This window comes from Dermacentor albipictus, chromosome 1 (assembly GCF_038994185.2).
Source record: "Dermacentor albipictus isolate Rhodes 1998 colony chromosome 1, USDA_Dalb.pri_finalv2, whole genome shotgun sequence".
In the NCBI taxonomy this organism is placed as follows: Eukaryota; Metazoa; Arthropoda; class Arachnida; order Ixodida; family Ixodidae; genus Dermacentor; species Dermacentor albipictus.
Window position 1 is genome coordinate 128,699,705 of NC_091821.1, and position 27,819 is coordinate 128,727,523.

At 44.4% G+C, this 27,819-nt stretch overlaps 1 protein-coding gene and 1 long non-coding RNA gene across 2 annotated transcripts in view; one reads left to right on the top strand and one right to left on the bottom strand.

Moving 5' to 3' along the window:
- Positions 1 to 5,383: 5,383 nt before the first annotated feature.
- Positions 5,384 to 9,639, bottom strand: LOC139046694 (uncharacterized). The gene is made up of 4 exons (XM_070533347.1): positions 9,271 to 9,639; positions 7,993 to 8,098; positions 5,649 to 5,868; positions 5,384 to 5,489 (listed from the first exon to the last, which is right to left on the bottom strand). The coding sequence occupies exons 1-4, from the start codon at positions 9,351 to 9,353 to the stop codon at positions 5,398 to 5,400; spliced, it is 501 nt and encodes a 166-aa protein (XP_070389448.1). The 5' UTR covers positions 9,354 to 9,639; the 3' UTR covers positions 5,384 to 5,397.
- A 15,958-nt stretch (positions 9,640 to 25,597) lies between these two features.
- The window catches only part of LOC139055814 (uncharacterized), a 136,128-nt gene continuing 133,906 nt past the window's right edge, over positions 25,598 to 27,819 (top strand). The window contains exon 1 of the long non-coding RNA XR_011511920.1: positions 25,598 to 25,662. This is a non-coding gene — a long non-coding RNA (uncharacterized lncRNA). The remainder of the gene's footprint in view (positions 25,663 to 27,819) is intronic.

The window sequence follows — 27,819 nt, forward strand, 5'->3', positions numbered from 1 at the left end:
GACGGAAAACATATTAAGCGGTCTGTACTCCTTCATTATACAATGCCTCTATGACTGCTGGTATCTCTACTGAATCAAATGCTTTTTCGTAATCCATCAAAGCCATATACAGAGCCTTATTGTACTCTGCGGATTTCTTGATAACCTGATTAATGACATGGATGTAATCCATTGTAGAGTATCCCTTCCTGAAGCCAGCCGGTTCACTTGGTTGACTTGGGTCCATTGTTGCCCTTATTTTATTGGAGAATATTTTGGTAAATATTTTATTTAATACTGGGAGTAAGCTAACGGGCCTATAATTTTTCAGTTCTTCCAGTTCTCCCTTTTTGTGGATTACAATTATGTTTGCATTCTTCGAGTTTTCTGTGACGGTTGCAGTCGATAGACACTTCGTATATAGAGCCGCCAGTTTTCCTAGCATTATATCTCCTCCATCTTTGATTAGGTAGACTGGTATTCCATCCTCTCCTGCCGCTTTTCCCCGTTCCATGCCTTGCTGGACCTTTCTGACCTCATCTCTAGTTATAGGAGGAGCTTCTGTATGATGCTCATTATTGTTTCGAATCGAGTACTCCTGAGTCCTCTGGGTACTGTGCAGGTCAGTATAGAAGTCTTCCACTTCTTTAATTATACCTTCAAGATTGCTATATTAACCTGCTTATCTTTCAGTGCATACATCTTGGTTTGTCCTATGCCAAGTTTCGGTCTCACTGATTTCAGGCTGCGTCCATTTCTTACGGCTTCTTCGGTCTTTCTCACGTTATAATTTCGTACATCGCTTATTTTCGCCTTGTTGATCAGTTTTTACAGTTCCGCGAATTCTATCTTATCTCTTCAGTTAGACACTTTCATTCTTTGTTGTTACTTTATTAGTTCCTTTGTTACTTGGGAGAGCTTGCGTACTGGTTGCCACAGTCTCTTGCCTCCCACTTCAATTCCTGTCTCTGAAGCCAGCCTCGTTCTGGTTTCATTCATTACCTCTATGTCATCATCGTCATCTCTATGTTCGAAGGCTGCATATTTGTTTGCAAGTACCAGCCTGAATTTATCTACTTTTACCCTTACTGCCTCTAGGTTAACCTGTTTCTTCTTGACCAATTTTACTCTTTCTCTCTTCAAACTTTCCCCTACCTATCACTTTTACATCCTGCACTATGCTGGAATCGGCCGAAAGTGAAATCAATTTCATTTCTTCTTTCACCATTAAGGCTCTTCCAGGTCCACTTTCTGTAGCTACGTTTCCTGAAAAAGGTGTTCATTATTCTCATCTTGTTCCTTTTTGCGGATTCTATCAGCGCCTCTTCTCTAGCGTTTCTAGAACGGACGAGGTAGTTCCCAATTGCCTGTTCACCCACCTGCTTTTTTCCCCACTTTTGCATTGAAGTTACACATTACAAGATGTTGAATTAGTGATGAGAATAGTGCACACACGCACACACACACGTGTGTGTGTGTGTGTGTGTGTGTGTGTGTGTGTGTGTGTGTGTGTGTGTGTGTGTGTGTGTGTGTGTGTGTGTGTGTGTGTGTGTGTGTGTGTGTGTGTGTGTGTGTGTGTGTGTGTGCAATAGTCTTTTTTATGGACATTTAACTTTTAATAACACCGACTATACAAATCAGTTTTTCTTCAGCATCTTACTGTTTCAAAACGTCTCTGGACATTCTCAACAAATCTTCCTTTCTAAGTGAGCAATTTCCCCTCGAAGTGCCCTCTCAAGGTGCGATGTTTTCCAGCCTTTAAGAAGGCTGGCGTATGCTTCCCACATGTGAAGTAATTTACTGTCTGTGGCGTGTTGTTTTTCAGACGCGGGTGGCACTGAGGTGGCGCGTTCTACATCCGAGGCAAAATCGGCGATGGTTGGCTCCCAAATTTTGCGGAATTCGACCCAATCCATCATTTTGGAGGTGGCCTTGCAGGTTGTTTTGGTGGTGGTTTTGTAGGGATTTTCGGCTTGTATTTGGAAAGTGGTAGAGATAATATAATGATGATGAAACACCTTTGTTGGACCATTCAAGATGTTTCCGTACAGCGTGAGGCCTTGAGCTGCATCGACACTGACACTATTGCCTCTTCTGGTGCAATTTCCGAGTCATTGAGAAAAGGTTAGCCAAGATTTTGTGCTCAATCAAATTTTGGTTCCTTTGGTATTGCATTTTACAGAGCTCCATGCGGTATGATGGGCATTAAAGTCTCGAACTATACGAAGTTGGGCTCTTCCTGCTGTTCCAGCAACCTTCTGAAGGAGACCTGGGAGCTCAGTGCCTTTGTCCCTAGGCAACCTCTATGCATAGAGGATAAAGTAGCTAATGTTTTCCTTCCCCTGTGGAATGATTACGATTAGTGCATCAGGTACTGTTGTTCCATCTATGTTGTGCTGAACTGCTATCCTATTTCTCTGAATGAGAATTGCGGTGGCTGGAAGTTGCCCTGTGTGCTCATCAATCGGAGATTCGAAAACCTTATAGAATGGTGATTTTACGATGGCGTTACTTTCTTGATGGACTATAATCTCCGGAAGTTTTTAAAGGATTTGGATGTGGAACTGCATGTTGGCTTTTTTGTTTAGATATCTCCTGCAGTTCCACAGCCATACCCCAATTCCCCGCGTGAGCTGAGCCTTGTTGGCTGGAGGGCGTAAGTATTAAGTGGGGGGGTTGAATTATCTGTGCTGGAAGTGGGGTTCGGAATGGTTGAAGAGATTCAAATCGTTGCATCATTTGAGAGTGCAATATTAAAAACAAGCTTTTTACTTTCTCATCCAGCTCTTTGACATAACTGATACTTTGGCATCGGCTTTTAGCATAGTTATAGATTTAGATGAAAGTTCCTTATCTGAAGTGGGTTTCCGCCATCTTTATGACTTGGGGTTCCCTATCAGATGTTGCGGGGCCTTAAGACCTTAACTGGTCTTGATTCGCATCGTGCGCCAGCCTTTAATTTCCGGTTCTTCGGCGCAGCGGGCTTTAGTTGATCCGCGAAGCGGTACTCTCAGTTTTGGCTCCTTGTTGCATGTACGCCTCTGCAAACAATGATGCACTTAGGAGTACAGTGTGGAGGCTGGTCAGGGCCTGGCGATGGGTGTTGCTCGCCGCTGCTGTAGACGTCAGCATGGTTTCCAATCATGCGGCAATTAAAGCATGCTTCAACTTTTTCTCGGAATTTATAGCACTAGAACAATGCTGACCTGTACTAAAGTTCGAAGAGCACATATTTGCCTGCAAATGTTACCTAAACGGAACAAACTTTGCTAATCCTTCGTAGAAAAATTATTGGCAATTCCGGGATTCCAATTACGACAGAGTCCAGCATGCTTCATCGGTTGTTTCTTCGGGTGATAGGCTCCGTAGGAGACCCCTAGATGACTCGGCGTATGATGGAACATTAGCCATAGTTGGAAAATCGTTGCCTTCCAGATTGACGGACTGCAAGCGGCAATAATTTCACAAGCCGTCGGGATTCTTGGTGCCGATAGTTATCGTGTTGTTGTATGAGTTAGCGCGAACGCAAATTTCCTTCAGTACCATCAACGGGTCTAGACACATTGAGACGGCGATTGCCTGATGAACTGCTCTGGGGCTGTAAGCATAAAGCTCAAATCATCTTGGTCGCATGGCTACTTTATGGTAGTCTGCCGGAAGGTGAAGAAGGGCCGCCCTACGAGTGCGGAGAAGTGGTTTGCTGCCGACAGAGGGAATTTCGGACGCGTCTTTGGTGAGCTTGACTGCTCTGGCGTCCATCTTGGCGTCGCTTCTTTCCGTGCTCCAGGCGCAGGCGGGTCCCCTGAATCCGATGTGGCTGCGCTCCTGGTGGTGTCCCAGGACTCATTCCCAGCCCTCTTCCGATAGCTGTCCTAAGGAAACATTTTCAGTAGCAACTAAGTAGTCCATTCTTCTTGGCTTAACGGGTTTGCGTTGGCGCGGTGTCGCGGACGAAGCATCAGGGGAACCTATGTGTAACACCACCCACCATTCCCATACACTTGGCGATTCAAAAAACCACTAGTGTTATCAGTGGATGGCCCACCTGCACACAAACTGGCTTCGGCAGTCTGGGAGCACTATCCGATATCACCACGGCATGGGAACAATTGCTTACCTGGCGAGTAACGGGCCTCGAGCGGAATCGGTGAGCGGAGCGCCTAAAAACGTGTCCGCTCCCTTCAGGGCATCACGAGCATCCCGTTTGGCTGCAAAAATGGCACAGTCAACGCTACGCTCAATCGGCTCTGCAATGGAGTCAGGACAGCGTTTCGCCTTCTGCTGCTGGCGTACGCACAAACACTACAGCGTTACCGCTGAGCGTGCACGCCACACCATGGCACATACAGTGATCTGAGGAGAAGAGACAAGCAACGAATACCGACAGGCCTTCCTGGCGCTCCGCATCACGTTGCGAGACGCCTGGTAGCTGCCGGGCCGCTCTTCGTGTACTGCGCAACAGCAGTGGCCTCACTACTTTCCTTTCCGCATCGCGACAGCATGTTGGCCCCGCATATTGTTAGAGCACCGTGCTAGGAGCCCAGTGCTACCCTTACAAAAATTTCTAGCAACTTTCAATAAACTTTCTTTAGACAAATGTTACTAGAACCTACCAACAGTCTATTGAATTTCTTTAGACCGTTTTCAAACTTCTCATGTACTTATATACCAACATCCTATCGACTATTGGCCACCGATATTCAATTGAAACCCTTTTTACAAACTTTCTTTAGACAATGAATGAACATCCTTTAGACACTAAAAGCAGGATTTACTTACCATTTTCATACTTCTTAGAAACATTTTAGTAACTTTCCGTTGACTTTCTGCTCGATCTAGAAACATTTACTAACTTTCTGTTGACTTTCTGTTGCTCGATCTAGAAACATTTTAGTAACTTTCTGCCGACTTTCTGTTGCTCGATCTATAGAAACGTTTTAGTAACTTTCTGCCGACTTTCTGTTGCTCGATCTATAGAAACATTTTAGTAACTTCCTGCCGACTTTCTGTCGCTCGATCTAGAAGCATTTTAGTAACTTTCTGCTGACTTTCTGTTGCTCGATCTAGAAACATTTTAGTAACTTTCTGGTGACTTTCTGTTGCTCGATCTAGAAACATTTTAGTAACTTTCTGTTGCTTGATCTAGAAACATCCTAGCAACTTTCTATATAGCTCGACCTATGGAAAGGGCCTAGTTTCATTCGACCAATTTTCTGTTGCTCACCCTAGAAACATTCTAGCAACTATTTCAGTATGCTTTAAATGTGCTGGTGACATATAAGCAAATTTCTCCAGCATTTTTTTAATATTCTGGTGCTGTTCCAGTGTAACCTTCAACATGGGTAGCATATATCTATATATAATATATGTATTTGTCTATGAACAAAACACACCAATCTTTTTGAAAACTAGTATTTATTAAAAAGATTTCAATATCCACGCGCTAGCATGGATGACAATGTGTTTTTTTATTTCGCCTGTTGTGGCATCAAAATGTCTTGCTGTGTATCCTAAGGGTAGAGAAAAAGTAAAAAGAGTTAGTTTAGCCTTATATGTCTCAACCTGTCAGTGTATATAGGCAGGACAGCACAAAGGAGTCGTGCACAGGATTTTAAATTCAAATTACAAAATAAAGCAAACATGCTAGTTGACTGCACAGTCATACATACTCAGGATGGCATTCACACGTCTCGGATCCAAGGCCTCTTTTTGGGCGGCACCCTTGTGGGGGTTTGAACGCCGCCCAAAAAGAGACTTGTTCTCCAACTCTTCTGAGCTGAAGAGAACTTTGAGAAGACCCTGGGCAAATCTTGACCCCGAGTTCTTGGCATCTCGCCGCAATCTTGTCAGGGTAGACTCGTCCAGTAGAATGCCTTCCCCGAGGTCCACCTGAAAATGGAAAGCAAACATTAGTTCTGGTTTTTATGCTTTGTAACTAAAGCCATTTGTCTTTCCACTGCTATAATATTCGACAAATGATAATCTTATTTAGATGGTCTATTGTAAGTCATGCTATGATACAGTAACATAGGCGACTTTGCAACAACAGCTGTGCTTTATACTTATAGGTCTCAAACACTTCCAGTGAGTCAGGATGCAGTAGAAATGTGATGGCTTCATTCGGCATTCCTGTATCTAGCCTTTCCAGTTCACGTAAAACTTGCGACAATTGCTGCCCCATTTTACTCTTCAGAAGTGAACAGTGTTTCATGTTTTGACTTTATTTTGTCACACCTCAGCAGCGAAATCCGGATATTATGTAAGCTTTGCCACCAACTCTTCTTTCGTACTAATTAGCCGTTTTTCATTTGGGGCACTCTAACTCTTTGAGCCACATGCATTAAAATAAGAACCCTAATTGCTTATGTCTTTTGTCTCCCAATCATGCTCTGCTGCAGCAGATCGAACATTGGTCCTTACAGCATCAACATCAGAGGTAGCTCACCATGCTATAGTGGCTTACGTGAGTATGGTGTCGGAAGTGTATGCGAGATGGAATGCCAGGCTGAATGTATCTTACAGCCTTTGAAATAATGGTGTTGCACTTGGCTAGGTGCTACCAACTCATCTTTCGTTTTAATTAACCAGTTTTTCATTTGGGGCGCACTTCAACTCTTTCAGCCACACAAGAACTCCTGCTCCTGGCTTAAGCCCATTTGTTCGTAGGTCTTCTGCTCTGTACCTGTACCTGTACCTGCGAGGCCCTTAGAGATACAATCAACAGGACACACACTTATCGAAACGAAGGAACCCTCTCTGTGTTATGCACGATGCATGAGTCACATGCTAAAACCTACTAAGTAGGCATTTCTACTTTTTTGCCTCAGTGAGAATAAGGCTTTCGAATAGACGCCAAACTGTCTAGCTTTTAAAGTTTTACTTGATTAGTAGATGTCACTCTTTGTCATGTTCCACCGCGACCAGACAAGCTTCCATCAAACTCTCAATGATAGAACTTTTGTGCGAAAACATTAAGGTACTTTTTGCCTAAACCATGTATGTGGTTAGCAGAACACATTTTTCTAGGTGCTCTAGAGTGCATTATTCACAGTATGAAACCTCAATTTGATAAGAAGTGCAACAAATAATTGCACTATATCAAAATGTAAATGGTTCAAAAATTAAGTGCAGAGCAGCGTGAGCTTGAAGCAAGCCTCCTTGCGACATCTTGGTAAATCCGAGAGAAAGTAAAATCAATTCTTTGCATTGCACATAAGTAATTGCAAAGAACAAGCTTTCCCCTGCCTAATGAAAAAGGGAAAAGAAATGGAGAAAAATTATGGCAATGTAACAGTGAATTGTCAGCATTGAGCTGTGCTGTCATGGTATGGTTTGCAAATACTACATTGGGCTTGTTGTTATATGATTCAGCAGTTTCCTCTACCATGTTACCAACTCAAATTTCTGTAATGTATAAAGGAGACCAGCTTCCAGCCTGAAACGAACCTGCACTTGGGACTCATTGTGACCTTCTAACATTAAAAGGTTAATGATTTGTTACAAGTTTGAGGAATTGAACACTCATACTGACTAGGAATTCAGCAGCTACCTAATAAAGCAAGAAAACATATTGTTTTATGCAAATGTATTTAGGAGGTGAAGTATGGCATGCAATACATAATTGTGACTGATTGGAGGGAAGAATATAGGCACACAGGCAATAGTGTGAGAATTTAACTCCATAAGACTGCATATTGAAAAGATAAAAATTATACACGTCTGGACCACCTCATGCAACTCAACGAGGTTCTTATAAAGGCAATTTGGCTAGATAGTTAGAGTCTGTATGGAGTATATCACGCATAATTACTTAAGCCCCCCCCCCCAATTATATGCAACTCAGACGAGGCTACTTTGGTAAGTTTATTAAACTGAGGGCACTCCAGATAACCAAAAGATAAAATTCAAGTGATCTGCTACTAGAAATTCCGAAAATGGCACATACAGTAAAATGATTGCATATTGCACAAACCTATCCTACAACTCACAAGGTAGCGACAGTTTTATACGCACCTTTGTGAAAGCATGCAGATCAGGTGCTTTATCGTTTTGCTTCCCAGCTTCCAGCAGTGCAGCAGGTTCCTGCGGGGTGTAGGGATTCCTCCAGAATCCGCATAGCCTTCAAGAGTAAGAAATGATTCTCTATTGTACTGTGAAGGAGAAAATTTGTGATTTACCAGTGTCATGTGGAATTGCAAAGAGTGGCTCACATAGCCAGCTGCATCTATCTATGTCTGGTTGTACAAATCTCTTTTCGTTGTATCTCAGGAGGATTACATTGCTATTTTGTAACAAGTGAAATTTCAGGAAGGAACGAAATCGGCAGCAACAACAGACTACTAGGACGATCATCAACAAAACTCGAATATATAGTAAAACACAGAGCATTGGATTAAGAAAAAAAAATATTAAGCACATGAGAAGCATTCTGAAAGATAGGCCGCGATTTCGCAGCGATGCTATTGTTTTCGCTATTCGTTAGTGGTCTGACCGACGCCTCGGCCCTTGTTAGCCGGCCGTTAGTGGTGGGCGACAAGAGTGGCATAGAATCGAGCGGTAAGCATCGCTACAAAATCGCAGTACCTTATTACGCACTAGCCCTAACCTACGATTGCCAAGAGCTGACATTCAGTTCTTTATACAGACACACACACACACACAGACACACACACACACACACACAAACACGCACACACACAAACAATATATAAAAAGGTCAGCGTCTCACTGAAATGTCTCGATTAAAAAGAAACCTTGTTATTGTATTATCGGCCGATATCTGCTCTGGATCACAGACAAATTCGCGAAGACACTCAAGAACATAAACGATACAGGCAGGTTCTCGCGACGCAGACCTTCAAACCCTACTGCATACGTACAAAAATCTTCATACAAGGCTATATCTGCTCAATCGTTGAACTTAGCTATCGTGTGCCAAAGCGCGAAGCCCATCACACATCGACGTATACATTACACATATACTATAATTGCGGGAAGGCCGACATAACGAAAAATTTCTTGCCAGGAAACTACCGAGCAAGCAGCAACTTTCAGTGTTTTCTTAATTGTGTGCCTATTCAGTCATAGCAATCAAGGCGGGTAGCATGTACTTCAGAGAAGAGTACTAGTACGCTGCAACATCAGACGAAGCTTTCGTGAAATTGCTAGCTAAATGAACACAGCAACATGAGCAACCTGCGATCAGAAAATGCTCTGCTCTGGCTAGTTACAGGCCTCTCACTACATAAACCATAAGCTTCAAGAATGCGCGCAAGCGCCAAACTTGCTTACCTTTTCAAGACGTAGTCAGCAAACGCTCCTCGCGTACCGCGGCACCGACATTTTTCTGGCGCAAGCACTGTAGAACTTGCCATGAATTCCAGCTCCGCAAAATCACCATCTTCAACAAAGTCTCCTATACACCATGATTCGAAGCCCCAGTACCAGACTTTTCACGAGAGCGCGGGCGGGCAGTTCGGCAGAACAAAGGAAGCTCGGACGGGGGCTGCAGTAGGACACTCACGGTCGACACTGGTGGATCGCACGAAACACACGGCGAACTAATGTCGTTACACGAGTCCGGAAGGTTTTGCGATGGTTAATGCACACGACAAGGTGCACATTTTGTCTAGGCACTTATAAAACATAATTCCACTACCGTTTTACAGCAACGGGCACTTCTTTCAACTAACGTGGTCTGTGAACTGAACAAATACTGCGGTAGCGCCACACTGCGGTTCTTTGAAAAATGTATCGTAAATTAAAAAATTGCGTGTTTTTTCCTAATAAGAATCGGTAGAGACCATTAAACGAATTTGATGGGTTCAAAAGATGTGTAATTTGTAAAAGTATGCAGTTTGTGTTATGAAGTGTAAGGAAATGTATATAAGAAAAAAAAACGAAGTGGATATTGCCTCCGAGATTCCCATCCGCTATAGGCGCATGCGGCTTTCAAAAGCACCGCCTTCGAGATCGGATTTTGTTGCTCAAGGGAAGCCGCAGCGGGGAGGAGGGCAGGCATTTAGGCCCCATTCGGTGGGCTTACAGTATCTGGGTAAGCTTGCCTATTTATAAAGCATATACACGGACTTAAGCCGAACCATGAGCGAACTTTAGTTGGCGAACACGAGCCTATCAGCGCGCCGTCCGTGCAGGTCCGTTTGCAATGGTGGACGGCCTACTGGCTTCTTTGACACGTACTGAGCGCACATTCATGATCACAGGCCATATACACGCTTCCAGTGTCCAGTGCAGCGCCGGATTATGGGTCCAGTGCCGCGCTCTGTATGCTGGGGCGCTGGGCAGGCGTGTCGTACTGGGAGGCGCTGGCGCGAAAAACAGCTCTAGCGTGTTAAATACGCGGTGCCTGAACATCCCATGTATATTTTTGAACGCAGAAAGCAACAGAGAGCGTTTTGGTGCAATAGAAAAAGAAAAAAAACGTAAAAATAAAAGTGCTCTATCGAGGTCGATCCTCCGACCTACCGCTCCCAACCCCGGTACTTTACCGCTGCGCCACGCCAACAGAATGAAATGAGCGGATAGTTTGTAAAGTTAAACATGAGAAGCAGTTTTTAGTTTTCTAGAGATACGTTTCGCACAAACATGGTAGTGCGATAGATGCGCTATCGCCCAGCAACTAAAACTCACGCCTGTACCACAAAGGCAAATCTGCTGTCCGTATTCAATATGCCTTCCAGTCGACACGTCTGCCTAGTCATATATCTTCGTCAGAGAAGCGCAGGCTAGTGCTGGGAGCCTTCGGCGACAGCACATATACCTGTGTTTACGACACGTAGCATCGGCGCTAATCGCTTGTGCTGGAACTGTAAACATGAAAAAATGGTTTATTTAAGAACACCGATGCGAAATCCAAAAATAAGGAGTGATTTATCCTTATTTATCCTTGTTAGACTTCTTGATTCCTGAGCCTAGACGCGCCGATAGCGTGCAGACGGACTCGGAGGTTTACCGCTGTGCCTAAGCTTCGGTGGCGACCGATCTCGGCGCGGGTAGTTGGCGAACGCTAAAATGTGTCTATTTGAGCCTCAGAACTCTTTTCAGTACAAGAGGGAAAGTGGAAGCGCACAAATCGCCTCATATTTGTTATCGGTGCGATAATATGAATCGGCGCAGGCTTCGAACTCGGGGTCCGTTCGAGCGCGTCTGAACGACTTCTGGATTTCATGTCCACTCCACAACAGTGCGGCAACGCTGACAACTCCGAGTCATATGTACGTACGAACTACCGAAAAACGCGGCGTCCTCTGCGTTTGCGTGGTTTCATTCAAGAATTTAGCTATCCACCCTGTCGAAAGGGAAAAAGGCAAGAAAACGTCGCGAACTAAAGTAAACAGCCTTACAATACGTCATGAAGTCCAATAGGGCCACTGTTTTAGATGGAGCAGAGGTAGTGTCTGTGCCTCACACGGAGACGTAAAGGGACTCTAAATGCATAAGAGTACTTTTTTTTCTTTTTTGAAGTAGAAGAAACTTCCTAAATAGACAATTTCGTCGATGTAGGCAAATATATTTTACTTTTGCTTCCCTTGATTATATGTCCGTACGCAGCAAAAAATTATTTTGTCTCCTATTATTGCTTTTTTTAATTCAAAGTGCACGAAGGAATTATCACTGTGACACTCTGGCATTCGTAGTAATTATTGTATTACCAATTAATTTGCATATTATGCTTCTTTATCGCAGCATTAAATCAACAAATGAATTAAGCAAATACAATTGGCATAATTTTCTTCAAACGAAAGTAAGAACAGAGCCTACCAACTTTTCTAAAACTTTCTTGTAACAAATTTTCTTCAAAAAAAAGTAAAAACACAGCCTACCAACTTTTTTAAAACTTTCTTTTAACACACTTTCTTCAAACAGAAGTAAAAACAGAGCCTACCAATTTCCTTTAAACTTTATTTTAACAAACTTTCTTCAAACAAAAGTAAATACAAAGCCTACCAACTTCCTTTAAACTTTCTTTTTATAAACTTTCTTCAAACGAAAGTAAATACAAAGCCTGCCAACTTCCTTTAAACCTTCTTTTAACAAACTTTCTTCAAACGAAAGTAAATACAAAGCCTACCAACTTCCTTTAAACTTTCTTCTAACAAACTTTCTTCAAACGAAAGTAAATACAAAGCCTACCAGCTTTCTTGTAACAAGCGTTAATAGAAAGTAAAAGTACATAGGATGTTAATAAAGTTGATAGAAAGTTGGAAAAAAGTCTAAAGAAAGTAAGTATGCATTTTTGTATGGGTATATGTATACGCTAAACCTTGCTGTCGCTTTCAATGCTTCGCCCTCTTCGCCGTTCCGGAGAAACTGGCTTCCTTTTTCTTCCTGTCCTCCTTGCTGCGCATCACATTTCCGGTATCAGTTTCGTGCGCCCTTTGTTTCCCCAGACTCTGCGCGTTCGCGTTGCTGCCGCTTATATTTTTGTGCTGCAAGCGGGACTCATGACGCCGTTGGGCAAGTGCTGTGGCGTTCTCTCTACTGGCATCGAAAGTGCACGCTTGGAGAATAAGAGCATGCGGGCATTCTTTTTCTTTTCGGCTGTTTTTTGGCTTACATTGCTGTAATATTTTGTAGACACGATTTTCCACGTGTGATCTATGCACTCAGTTTTTTTGCAATGCCCAAGCCTTCTGCAGGCTTTTAAAGTAAACGCATGCAGTTTTTCCCCTATTGACAGCTCCTATAAACCACTGCCGATTGCATCTGCCGTCCCACAACAGCGCGTCTTTCTCTTTCGGTGAAGCATTTACAGTGGTGCAAATTGCTACACACGCGCGTCTAATTTTCGTCTTTTTTGCTTTTTTGTGCGTGCGTGGTTGGGTGCGTGCGTGCGTGTGTGTGTGTGTGTGTGTGCGTGTGTGCGTGTGTGCGTGTGTGTGCGTGTGTGCGTGCGTGCGTGTGTGCGTTAGCTGCATTAACAGTGCCACACACCGGCAATGCAGTTACACATAATTTTCTCGTCAGGATATTCGCCGATGATTGAACTCGGTTGACAGAAACCACTTCTATACGAATGACTAAGTCACTAAATTCTAACACATTCGTTGAGAGTTTCTGCTCGCTACCTCTACTCCTCTGTCTGTAACAAGCGTTTGTTTATCGATGGACAAGTTTTGCAGGCTTTCTGCGCACAGGGATGGATGCGAAAGTAATATGAACGAAATTTCACAGTAACTCTCGATGCAGTAAAACCGGTGCATAAGTAGGATTCTGGACACGACGACACCTTTAAATTTTCGCACCCACTCGCTGGCATCTCTTAAGCTGTGACTTTGTTTGGTCCGAGGTATTAAATTCTTCATTGGTGGAATTCATTACTTTTTGCATTCCAAAACGCACGAAAGATCAATAATGGAAGCCTTTTTCTTTCGCAATTTCTTGCGAAAGAAAAACTCAAATAAGTATTGCGAAATGCGCAACTTTCCACAATTAGGTATCTTCTTCGTGGGCCCTGGCAGCAAATTTCGAAAGAGAAGTTATGATTACTTCTTTTTTTTCTTTCTCCGTTAATGATCACCCTTTTTCGATCGAAGAAGTGCAGGAAGTGTTCACAAACAGTAGCCTTCCAGTCTATATGGATACATTGTTTCTATTTAATTCCTCTTTAGTTGAGAGCATCCCTTTCATTTGGTTCTCTAGCTGCTACCTTGTCTAGCGCGCACATACGCATAACAATCTATTGGATATAGCGATAAGAGCCAGAATTAAGGCTATGTCACCTTTTAACGTCATCGAGCAAAAGCTCAAAGGCACATGTCCTGCGGGGAACACAACAGAAGCCTAACATCAGGAATCATGAGGCGGTATTGTAGTGAAACGTGGTGGGCCATGCACATAGCCACGGTGTTGTAATGTCGAACAGGATCATCGAAGGTTACAAACACAGACGATGTAGGATTTTGTGATTTGTAAAAAAAAAATACTGCTGATGTTAAAAAGAACTCGTTCGCGTATAAGATTTACCGCAAGAGGTCATGCTCAGACGAGATTCATGGCACGCGATGACAGAAGGAAAGCACGGGCAACCTTTCCTTGGGAAGTCTACGTGTACAACTTCCGTCGCCAAAAAGTAAAACACCGCATCTGTGATCACGTTTGCGCACGCGATTCTTGGGTTCATTTTGCAGGAAATGTCTATTGTATAACTAAAGATGAAGGTGAGAGAAGTGTTCCTACTTGAACAGTAGCTCCTCCGCTACCAAGAGCCATGCACCAAAGAGACAAAGTCAGCAAAAAGTTGTGTTTACAAAACGAAGGAGGGAGTGAAGGAGGGGTGTTGCTTGCTGCAGGTGGACCTAGCCTTGAGAACGTCCCCGGCAATCGCTCGGGCTGAACGTGACCTATCGACCCTGATACAGTCTGAAACACTTCGCAGTACAACTAACAACACCAAGTATCAAAAAAATGTTGACACAGAGCCCGATACATTGCGCGCTTTCCGAACCACGATGACCTATGCGGCTCACCATCCACTTCCCAACCCTGTAATACGGAGGAACTTTAGGAGGAGCCAAATGATCTCCCTCCTAAATACCCAATGCCGTCGCGGGAAGAAAATATATCTTGCATTTGAGTGTGGCGCCGTCTTGCGCTTGAGTTCATCTATAAATTTCTTATGTGCTCCTTCAAATTCAGGGCACTTTAGTATGTAATGTTCAATGTCACCAAGAGCATGACAGTGCACAGATAAATACTACGGAATTTATACAAATTATTCACAAATTGCCACATAAATCCCGCATCATATGTTGCAAGAAACTTGAGACAAAAAAGTTGCTCATGATCACATATAATGCATTTTGACAAACGGTCGCCAGTGTGTTCAATGAAATATTTGATATATATCCTCTTGACGGTGATTTAACGAGATGCTCAGGTTGCAAAATTGCCGGCAAGCATGCCATACTAACACTCTCCTTCCCCCCACCCAAAAGGCAATACAAGGTTCACCAACACCCTAACATATGGTGACTGTAAGGCATCAATTGCTATCAATATTCTAGCGGCCTCGGACACACTTAACGAGTATTCCCGCAAAAAAAAAACGAAAGAGAGAAAAAATACGAAAGAGAATGTCGCACTTTCAGTCTAAGGGTGAAGCATATCCACAGCGATAGCAAAGTATTCGTTGGTTACACGAACCAGAATTCGTAGTTTAATGTGCAGTATAAACTGCAGTAAACATTCGCTTAGAGCTAAATACGCGTGGTGTCGCGCCTCCAAGGACACGCGTAGTCTGAGTTCACGCGACGACCTCGATCACTTGTCACAACGCTGGCATAGTACGAAGAGCACCAGCTGCGGGGAGGGCGTGCTTGTCCCGTAGTGAACGTTTCGTGCTTCCGCTCCCTCCAGAATTTCAACGGTGCTGCGCCTCCGAAACTCCGCATATCTCGTGGCCTTCAACACAGGGCGACGTGGTTTTTCTAAAGTGAATGTCCCATGCAACCGCTCCTTTTACCATTTCAACTGCACCGCGCTTCCAAATCTACAGATCATGTGACCTACAATTCAAACCATCAGCCGTCTCGGCGCCCCTTTGCATGTTCGCGTTGGCACACGCAACAGATCGTGTGACCTCCAGCATGCAACAAATGGCGTGCGCGGACAAAGAGGGCTCGGCGAGCTACTTCGTGCATGCGCTGTCGCCCCCGGGGACACCACAGTGGCCACGATAGCGCGAGCTGGTCTCTGATGTCGTATAATTGTTATTGCAATAAGATTAATTTTTTTAGATATGTGTTGTACTTTACGATGACTCACACCATCAAAGACGAAAAGCCGGTCTTACCGGCTGATTGCAGTTGACGTTTGAGAGCATGTGAGCCGTTAATTCAAGGTTACCATTGGTAACGGACATTTGTGTAACTGTTTTTATACACTAAGCAATTTTTTTTGTTTTCAATGTTCGTAAACGAGTCAATTGTAGAAATTAAAGGCTGACACTGATTTCATACAACGAATATGCTATGAAAAAGCAGCTGGAAGAATGTTGATCAAAGAATGAAGAATGTCTGAAGCCTCAACAACGAATTTCAGGGTAATTCGTGTTCTCCGCATGACTCCCGTGCTGGCTGTGCTGGCTGAACAGCCGTAATAACAGCGCACGAAGACACTTGAGCCAGATTTGACAGGACGGTGACAGGATTTTTTTTTTGTATGTTCTCCGCCACTCATATCATCTTAACATATGACGGTGGATTTAGCACAAAATAGGTGACCGAAACACGTGAACAGACATACCAAAGAGCAAATCCAACTGAATTTTATTGGTGGGCTGGGTGAAGTTTATTACAGACATTATATGAAGCACATCCGATGAGATTACTATGGAGTGAACATTAAAAAAAGACGTGTCAACAGCGGTTGACATTTAAAGAAAGCCACGGTCTTCGGGGGCGCATTAGAGTATACAGTGTGGTATGTCGTTCCATGTTTCCTTTTCGTGTTTTTTTTTATTCGGGAGGGACGTAATACTCCTTCAGAAGACCTTATCTTTATTTTTCTGATGTCAAACAGCGTCGAGTTTCCTTAACTTCACCTACGCCGCCTTAATCTGCTTTAGTACCATCTTGCTCTTACATACAAACCTTTACCTTCAATATTTTATTTTATTGACTTTCGTTTCAGACAGCACTACCTTCGTAGGCGCACGCACACAAGGCCAAAGTTTATGTGGGCCCAAACTGAAAGTGCCAGGAAATGTACCGGTTTCGGATCGAACGCCTTTTTCTTGCAATTCTCGGAGAAATGTTTGGCGCTAGTAAGAACCTGCACCATCATCCATTTTCGTTTAAGGCAAACGAAGTGGGTTCTCTCTCTCCACCACCTTCGATGATCATCTGCTGTAAAGTACCGATCAATAACACTCTGTTCGCGGCATATTGGAAGCACGTCTCACCGTCTGTGTCGCGCTTCGGAGGCAAAATGGACCTGCTTCAGTGGTCTCATTACGAATATGTTTCGAAGGACGACCCATGCATGATACTCTGATTCCCTTCTCTTTTCTTTTTTTTTTTGCGTACGCATACAGAAAAGACCTCCTACATGTATGGAAGGACCATCGAGGAAAATGGAGAACTTATGGAAAAATTATTCAGATGGCGCACTACCGATCTTCGCTTGGTCTTGAATCGTTATCGGGGAGCCGAGTGTGGCATCGCTGGCATAGATACGTAATGCTTTTGGTCTGCTCGACGGCACTTGAAAAACGGAAAAACGTCTCGCCAGACAATACAGGAATCACCGTCAAGTGTCAGAACGTCTCCAGCCCCTATGTGCTTGTGCTTCCGTATACTAGGACAATATAATTTTCATTTTTTTTTCTTAAAGACTAGCGCGAAATAACACATGAGTGTCAACATATTCCCCTTGAGGTGCGTGTGTGTACTTAGTTGTGCTGTTAAAGTATCTACACGGCCTTACTACACAATACCCGCAGTAGACGTTATGTTTTCTTCTGATTTTATGTCATTAACTGCATTATGTGTAGTTTTGTGTATTTTACGTATGTGCTAACAAATGGCGCAAAAAAATATCTTGACAATTCCAACTTTATAAGTGCTTTCTTGTGACCATCCAGAGGACAACAAGTACATAAAATCTACATTCAGGAAATGTCAGTGAAGAATGCAGCGCTAACCGACTTAGGACAAGCTCTTCAATTAGGTTGAGCGTAATTTTTGGTTCGTCCCTCGTCTTATGCGGCCGAATCCACATGCTAAATGCTCTTTGCCACTGGCTACCCTTCTTCGCTAATAAAATATCCAACACCACCATTGGTTGGCGTTACCAACAGTTCCAGAGCCAGAATATTTTACAGCGTAAGTTGTTACGGACGCACTCCAGTAGCCGTTTCGGTTGACGATGGTGTACACCGCCCCGTCGATTCTCCGCCGGTGTCTGGTGTCCGCAGAAGCTATAGCCCGGAATAAGAAAAAAAACACTCATTTCCCGCCGTGATCGAACCAGGACCCGGATTGAGCTGACTCCCGATCGAACCGTGAGTGAGCTGCCCTACCACTAAGCACGCCAGCTTTCTTTTTATTTTATTGCCGGCTTTTACGTTATACACAAATGAGCCACGCCAGCGCTTCCTAGCATGTCGCGGAAAAATGCCCTATAAACGTGTCCTAGCGCGCGCGGAGACACGTGATGTGACACGGATGGATGGATGTTATGAGCGTCCCCTTTGGAAGGGGGCAGTGGGTTGGGCCGCCAAGCTCTTGCTATTATACTGCCTAATGTCCTACCTAGGTTAAAAAAAAAGGAAAAGAAGCCTACGATGAATTAATACAACCAAATTTTGTTACCCCCTATTGTGAACTTTGTTTTTGTACGTCTCTGTTATTTTTTTGTCGTTTCCCTCCCTTTTCTTCCACCAATCTTCCAATCACCCCTTACCAATCTCTATTGCGGACATGTTTAGTTTCCCCCTGCTCACGCTGAACCCAAGGTCTTCAGGAAGGCCAGTGGTGCCTAAATCGACCGCTGGGCAGATATTTTCACATTCTAATAACACATGCTCCATCGTTTCCCTAGCTTTACCGCAGCAAGCACATGCTTCTTCTTCTTCATAAATCTCGCTTTATAGGTTCGTGTTCTAAGGCATCCCGATCTCGCTTCGAAAAGTAATAAGCTTCCCTTTGAGTTATCCTAATTTTGTTCTTTCCTGATTTTGTTTTTTCCTCCTAAGTAGTTTCTCGTGGCAGGTTTCTTTTGCATTGCCACCACCCACGAAATTATTTCCGCCTCTCTGACTTTCCTCTTCATGAGCTTTGTTGCTGTGCTGCTCAACCTACAGGCCGGATACTTGCTGGTAAGCTTCCTAGTTATTTTCCTCCATTGTGAATCAATGTTTTTCCTGTACAGATACCTCAACACTCTCCCAGCCCATTTACTTTTTTCATATTCCTCAGTCGTTCTTCATACTCAATTTTACTGCGAGCTTCCCTCACTTCAATACTAGTCCAGCCCATATCACCCTGCACAGCTTTATTTGTAGTCTTCCCGTGAACGCCCAATGCAAGGCGTACCACTGACCTTTGGTTCCCATCGAGTCCTGATTGCACCCCTGATTTAAAGCAAACAACCACATTTCCAAAAATAAGTCCTGGAACCATTACACCTTTCCGCATATCTCGGAGCACCACGTACGTATTGTATCTCCATAGCGCTGTGTGTTTCATTATGGCTTCATTTCTCTTCCCGTTTACTGTTAGTGTTTTTTTCCTGTGTTGCCATATACTTATGCCTTCGTTTATCTTTATACCAAGGTATTTATATTCTGCTACCCGAGGTATTTCCTGGCCTTGTATCGCCACTGTCTGTTCACTGTTTTCATTGAATACCATAACACCCGATTTTCTAACACTAAACTTCAAACCTAAATTGTTGCCTTCCTGTCCACAGATATCAGCCAGATGTTGCAAATCACCTTGCTTGTTAGCTAGCAACACAATGTCGTCATCATAAAATAAATCTGGAAGCTGCTACTCTTCTACTGTACCCGCCTGTTTGCATGAGAGAATTAACCCAATATTACTTCCTTCTAGCACCCTCTCCATCCTCACCATGTTAAGGCGCCGACAGAAGTGGTATACTCCACGCAGATTGCTACTGCAGCGGCGTCGCTCGGCATTTTGGCGAGCTGAAGCACGAAACATTGACACGAGTCAAGCGACATGCCTGCAGATAATGAAGGGCACCCATTGGCTGTCTCGATCCCAGATGCTGCCTGTAGATGGCGTTGCGATGCCGTTTGCCGTTGCTCCGGCTCCCGCTGCGTGGAGTATACCACTTTTGTCGGTGCCTGTACATCCTAAACAGCAGTGGGGATAAAGGGCACCCCTGCCTCAGTCCCTTGTTCATATATCAACTTTCTCCTCGCTTATCATCCCTTCGTATACAGCGCAAATGGTATTTTCTAGGTGAATCTCTCTCAAAATCTGTAGACAATCGTCGCTTGAGCCTTCCCTTCCCTTATGTCTAAAAAGGTGACATATAACGGTCTGCTTTCTACTCTTGATATTTCAATACACTGAGTAAGAACAAATAAGTTATCATCCAAACGCCTACCAATTCTGAAGCCAACTTGAAGTTCTCCCAAAGTGCCATTATTCTCTGCCCATGCTTGCAGCTTTAATTTAATTGTCTGCATTCCTAACCTGTATATTACCGATGTAGAGAGAGAGAGAGAAAAACAACTTTATTGAGCCGAGCTCGACATCTTGTTAGACGCAGTCGATGGAAGTTGTTCCTTCTTCGCGGGACCCATATGCTTCCCTAGCCGCCTGGCCCCTGGAGATCAGGAAGAGCTGGTCTTCCAGGGCGGGACTGGTTAGCAAGGTCTCCCATCGCTCGGTGACGGTGGATGAGGGATGGGGTAGGGTAGTGGGGCATGGACGAGGTGGGGGGATTGCCTTCACAATATCACATACTCCAATGACGTGTTGCAGCGTTCCTAACGGAGTCTTGCAGAAGTTACATTCATTCTCGTACCTTTTCGGGTACATATTGTTTTGAAAGTAAGGGTGCGGGAAGGATCCTACCTGTATCTGCCTGTAGATTGCTTGCTGTTGTCTGCTAAGCGATTTTTGAGGATCGGGGTAACGGCACCTCTCCGTCTTGTAATGGTTCGTAATGTCCCTATAACAAATTATGGACTGTGGCTCACCTTCCTCTACCCAGTGTTCCATCTCTCGGGCGAACTCGTGGGCAAGTTCATTGCCCTCCAGCCCAGAGTGAGCCGGTGTCCATATCAACTCAACTTTCCTTTCAGGTACGTCGCGTTTATTCTTGAGAATATCTAGTGCCGCAAAAGAAACCATGGTTAAGCCTGTACGAGTGAATTCTATCTTTCTCACCCTTACCTTTATAAATAAAATTAATTCCACTTCGTCACTAACTGTCTGATATTCGTCTATCTTTGAAAGTCTTTTCCACTGCTTTCATCAGAGCTTCCTAACTTTTTGGTCCTAGTTCATTAATCAGCCTAACGGGAACCTCGTCTAACCCTGTGGCTGTGCGCTAAGGAATCTTCTCCTCGGCTTTCTTTCAGTTGAAGTTTGTCAGAATCAGCTCCTTTTCCATCTGGTTCTCTTTCATACTATTTATTTTTTCTTCAAGTACAACTTCGTCATTGCCTTGGAAAGATTCGGCTGTTATTTTTCGGATGTAATTTAATGCCCGCGTCTCCTTCCAGTTTGTACTCGTCTTCGTCTAGGATATGTTGTTCTATTCTTGTTGACTTCCTGCCTAATAGTTGTATGTGGTTCCAAAATATTCTAGGTGCGGCCTTCCTTTTCTTATGTATTTCTGGCAACCAACGTTCACTTTCACCTTTCACCTTTGTTTGCACCAGTATTTAAACCATAGATCTTTCCTCCCGGTATATTTCCCATTTACATGCCACTTCATCCTGCGGTAACTGCGTTTTTTTTTTCTTTTTTTTGCCTGCTATGCTGTCGAGATGCTTTCTGTCGTTCGGCGATCGCTTCTCGTATCTTCCTGTTCCACCAGCTTTTCGGTTTCTTTTTTTTTTTTCTCTCTAATGAACGTGTTGTTTCTCTTTTCGTATTTTTGTCGTTATTACACGTAGAAGCTAACTGTATTCCCACTGTTTACTTGGACATTTTCCAAGTTCTTCCTCGATTCTTGTGCCTATATTTGTTGTTTGTTCAACGTTCAAATTCGGACTGGCCATTTTGCACTCCTTGCTCTCTTTCCCAACTACATATTTCATTTTCAAAATGATGCGTTTACGGTCACTACATATGCTGCTATACCCTTCCTCATCAATGACCATTTATCTCAACTTATAATTTTTTTTTCATCATACAGTAATCGATGGTCGATGGCCGGTTTCCGACTTCCCGCGCGGTCTGCCATTCACACTTAGGCCCTGTATTCACGATAACGAGGTTATGTTGCTCACAAAGATCTAGCATTGACTTTCCATTGTTGTCGATATCACCATCTAGATCCTGTATGTGGGCATTCATGTCACCTAATAGGATAGTTTCGGCGTCATTTCCCAAACCCTTAATATCAGCTCTTAGGCGTTCCACTAACTCTTGCTTTTTCAGTGTGCAATTATTTCTGATGCACAAATGCGTTACGCCCAGCGAAGTTTTCTTTCCACTCATTGTACCTGATAATCAAAGATGCTTTGGTATGTTGAATTTACTCTTTTCCATTTGGGTCCCTGATGGATGAGCATTCCAACTCCCCCTCCCTTTCTTTCTGACTTAGTTCTGTTGCGCCCTTCCGACACATAATTCTCCATCACTGGCGGCTCTTCTGAGTCTCTAAGGTGCGTTTCTGTAACAGCATATACCCCTGTTTGTTCCCTATTCAACTGCTCCTGAATCTCTGCCCACTTTTCCTTTCTTCTGCCGCCCTGCATGTTTACGTAGCATATTGCATGGCGAGCTCTCTTTCTTGTTTTGTTCCTTTTTCTGTTACTGACGGCGATGCTTCTCTGAGGTTCCCCTATGGGACCTTCTTCATCACTACCTGCTATGGCCTCCGGAGCGCCCGTTGGCCCCCTAAAAAAGCAACAGCGCGACCAGCAAGTCACCAGCCCACTTCTCGCCCAAGCCTGTAATTAAAGTGGGTCCAGTCTCATCCAAAACCACCACATCTTCTCACTTCCCTGTCTACTTCGACAACCTCAAAACCTTTCTCTAGGCTCATTTCTCATATCGCCTCATTAGAAGCCACTACGGCTCTTTGTACGTGTCTGTCACGCACAGGCACTTGCAGCACCGTGCACACCACGATCTGCACCTGACGGGACCAGCTCGCACCCAAGTCGTCTACTTCCTTCGCCAAGCGCTGGGTTAGTTCGGTCCCTTTCCTGTTTAGGGCGTCATTTAGGCCACCTGCTACTACGACAAGGTTGCGCACGTGGGCATTTTCGGCAAGCTTTACTTTTGCTCGCTGCATGACAGAACCCAGTGTCCGCCGTGGAAATGTCCCTGCCGATTTGATATGCGCAGCGCGTTGCGTCGATACGTGCACATATTGCATTACAGTTACATATTCTCAAACAGGTAGAACGCCATCCGGCAGATGTACAGGCAGTGGTACAATGCGGTTAAAGAAGTTTCGAGGGAGTATGAGTAAAGCCTTTATTTTAAGGATGAGGACGGCTCTAGGCCGATGTTGGGGATTAGGGGGGAAAGGAATGTGGGTTCCCGGACTGTTGGCTGAAGCACATCTTCATGTCAGTCTTGGATCTTCCATTTTATGCAGACTCAGGTGCATGTTCAGTTCCGCCGCTCTCACATGGGCTGATCGACGCCTTCTACACTACTCGAAACAGGTCACTTTGTCTGCCATATGTCGCAATGGCTTTCTGTCTTTCAGGGTTAGTTTGTAGTCCAATTCCTATTGTTCTAATGTCTCCGTGTAGTAAATGTTGAATGTTGGATCTCCATTGTGAAAAAGCTGTGCAGCTCCAAATGAGGTGTTGCAAGTCTGCTCTGCATAACTCTTGGCAATGTGTGCATCGGGTATAAGTGTTCGCAGTCGTAGCTTGTCTGGGTTGGTGCCATATCTCAAGCATGTGTGGTGTGTATGCAGCGTTGGCCATAACCGTATTCAAAAAAACCTCTTCCATGCGAGTAAGCCCGCCCTTGCCGTCAAACACATGTACTGGTGCAGCTTCTAATGGTCTCCGTTTACTGTCTGCTTTCATTTTAGTGCGAATGTAATTCATCAGTGCTCTGCTAGGAGAGCCTTGGGCCAATATCTTTAGGTATGGATTTTGGTCCGCGGGGTTTGGCAAGGAAATGAAGTGTGTGGAGTGCGGGGATCCAATGGACAAATTAGGATCCTTGGAGCACAGATTGCTAGCTGCAACAGCCCCCAGCTATGGAATCGCACACTAAAGCAAAAATGGAGACAGCTGTTCCACATGGTTAGACGAATATCGAGCAAGTATGGCCGAGCGCGTCAGAAAGCGTGCCAAATGCTTGCAAAAGCGGTAGTGGTTGGAAGGATTCTTTACGGGGCCCCCGTGTACGAATTCTCTGAACGAGACCTCGGCGACATCGAAATGTTATACAGGGCCACCCTCCACGCGATCACTGGGCTACCGAAGCACACGAGGAATGAGGACCTGCTCAAGCTCGTAATGATTCCACCCATACGGGACATAATCAGTGAAACACGAATTCGAATGCGATCCCGGTTGGAAAACACGACCCAAGGAAAACAGATCATGGCATGGGAGAAACAAGTCCATGCGAAGCCAGAGCCCGCGGAAGCGACCATAACGCCACCGTGGGAAACACCACTAGGCATACGGAGGCAACAACGCCCTGTCGCCAGACGAAACGCGGAAGCTAGAAAAATATTTTAAAAGAGATTGGAACTAAGAACGCCGCAGCACACCACTGACATCTGCACGGACGCTACAATCACATACGACATAGCAAGCATGGCCTGGGTTAGCACATCTGCACCCCAACACAATGGCTATCACACATGTCAGCTTCCCGGGGGTGCAACCTTGCACGCTGAGCTCTTAGCTATATGGGGAGCGGTCGACACCATTCCCGTTGACATGTTAGACATTGTAGAGCAGAGTGTGCGAAATAATTATTGAGTCCTTACTGTCTTGTACGAAGCGGTGACCGAATTAACGACGCCTACGACGGATGATGCTGTGGCCAACGCCACCAGAAAAAAGCTAAAGAGAATACAGGACAATGGGACAAATGTGACAAATGTACAAATGGGACACCGGCACGGATGGGGGAAACGCAGCCGCTCACGCAGTTTTGAGGGAGAAAAAGAAGTTTTAGAAGATGTATACAAGAATGCCACAAAAAATATAAATTGTGTACTTCATTAAATCAAGCTGGCTAGGTGGCGTTTTCATAGTCGCGTTTCAAAGGGAATGCCAATAAATTATCATCATCACCATCATTATCCTTGTATCATGCCACTTGTCAAATCAAGCTGGCTGATGACAATGTCACCGCTGCGTTTCAAAAGGGATCGTCATCGTCAAAGCATCGTCATCCGCATCATCATTAGCATCCTATCGTGCTACTTGCCTTGTGATTTGAGCAGCATGCCGTAAATAATTACACCAGGTGGCACTCCATGTAGTAGTTGAATAGGTAGCGTTACAAGATACCTAGGTAAAGATGTCTTGAAGAAAAGGGAGGTCATGGAGACATATAAATATTGATCTCATAAAAGCATGTATGTCATGCCTGATTAATTCAAGCAGGCCAAGTGACTGTCACCATTCCGTTTCAAAGGGAATGCCATTTAATAACAATCATCGTCATCATTAGCATCGTATCGTGCCATTTGATGCGCCATGTGGCAAGGGCCCCGCGTAGCGTTGATACGTACAAACTTTGCATTGTAGTTCCGTAGTATTCCACCAAGTGTCCCAACATATGTAGCAATTGCATATAGTAGTTCCATGCTGCATCTAGCTGGACCTGCTTTACTCAAGCAGGCTGGATGACTATTTGTCAACAGCCCGTTTCGAAGGGGGTGCCAATAAACCATCATTACCATCATCATCAACAGCAACATGCCAAGCCCCGGGTCAAGGCGTGTGACATGTGCACCACGTAGTCTGGATACCCGTGTTTGCTCTTCAGTGCACCCGTTATGGTGCCTCCTTGCAAGGTACGAACCGTTGCTGAAGAAGCGAATCGTAGAGCTACGCGCGCGGCTGCAACCAAGCAGTATCGGGCTCAGCATACCGTTATTCAGAGAGCAGGACAAGCCGCAGCTCGCCGTCGACCCTTGGCTGACCGTTCAGACCGTTCTCGGGAAAACAATGCGATCGCCGCGGAGACCCTGCAGTGCGGGGAGCCGAAAATGGAGCTCCTATGCAACCGCTCCTCCAGCTTACTGCGCTGCATGTACAGCGCAGGCCTGCGACTTTATTTGATCGGCCATCATTGACGGTTTTTAATTACCATTGCTTTCGATGGTTCTGCTCGTGTACATCATTTTACCTTACACTCTTAAAGAAGGGTGGTTGTAGTTACTACTTAGATGTCACATTATCTTATTTATTTATTTATTTATTTATTTATTGACTTACTTATTTACTTACTTTACTTACTTTATTTTGTTTACTTACTTACTTGCTTGCTTGCTTGCTTGCTTGCTTGCTTGCTTGCTTGCTTGCTTGATTATTTTGATACCTACAGTGCCCTAATATGGGCAATATTTTCTACATTTGTATAACTGCAGTTAGTAACGGCAGAGTTAGTAACATTACTGACTAGGTACTGTTACTGTCACTGTTACTGATGGGTCTCGGCGATCAATTCCAAAAACCTGTAACACGTACCTATATCAGACCCACTCTGGAGTATGCCAGAGCTGATGCGATATGTGAGTTGCATAGGCTATGAGCTTTGTATCCGGTGGTGCTAACTACGCTCGGAATTGGTAGCTGAGGCCATTATCAACAGGGGACTACTTTTTTAACCAATAATGTTACGAACTCTACCGTTACCAGCTGCAGTTATGTCAAAGTAGCAAATAATGTGACAACGAAGAAGTCACTACAACAACTTTTCTTTAGAGTGAAACTTTGCTGCCTAGTGTTGTGCAACACAAAAGGGATCGCCTTTTACCACCATCGTTATGCTAGTTTTTGCACGCTTCGGCCATGGTGTTCTGCACAGGTGAGTTTGTGTGTTACTTCGCCACCCGCCGTGGTGTGGCTGTGGCTTTCTGTCGCTGAGCACGAGATCGCGGTTTTGATTTCCTTCTAAGGCGGCTTCATTCAGATGGGAGCGGAACGCAAAAGTGCATGTGTGCTTAGCTTCCGGTGCAGCTTAAATTAACACGTTCAGATATTCAAAAGTTACGTTGGTCCTTCCGCTACAGTGTATCTCAAAGCCCGGTTCTTGCTCTGGGACGTTAAAGCGGGCAATTTAAGTTTATTATTCGTGGTTAGAGCTCGTCACAATTGTAATCAACGAAGCTTTTTTTCTAAGACTAAGTTTCACAAAAGAAAAAGAAAAGCTTGAACTGTGCCCTAGCGAAACAAGAACTTGTCCAGATTCTCCGTTTGAATACTGCAGCTGTCGAAACGAACTTCGAGAAACTCAAGTGTTTGCTTTGCGAATACATCGTAATCTGCGAGCAATGCCTGTGCTTCATTTCTTCTTTTTACATCTAAAAGCATTACATCAACACGTAGCAAAGAACAGGTAAAACTGTCAACTTGTGGCGCGGCCGTCCTGTGACGTTGAACACAAATGTTAGGGGCCAAACGCATGGAGAGTTACGTGTCGCATGTCAAGCAGGCCTCGCACTGCTACGTTTTGCGTGATGCCACTAAGAAAACAAGTAGACAAAAACAAAGAGTAAAGAAAAGCCGGCACACGCTTTTTTGACAGTGAATCCGTAGTGTGGTGGCCCAGAGCTCCAGCATCCAGAAGGACTCCCATTAATTAGGATGAACTGTGGCTCTAACGCACACCGGGATCTCAGTACACATGTGCATTTTTCATTTAGGCCGCGGGGAGAGTGCGACTGCAGACGGCGTCAATATTGAACCTTAGCAATAGTCTTTAGCACCAGAACACAGGCGTCGAGCGAATGCGGTTGGTGTGTTTTTATCCGGAGTGAGGTGATTTGTCCCGATAGTCTTTGTTTAAAAAAGCACAGATGTGAGAATAAATTAGGCGTAGTGTTTTTAAGAAGCAAAAAAAAAGAAGCGCAGATATCAGAAGGTATTAAAAGTTTTCAAGATAATATCGTCCACAGAAAAGCGCACTCACCACATAAACTTTGGAAGTTACTGTAGATTTCGCATTG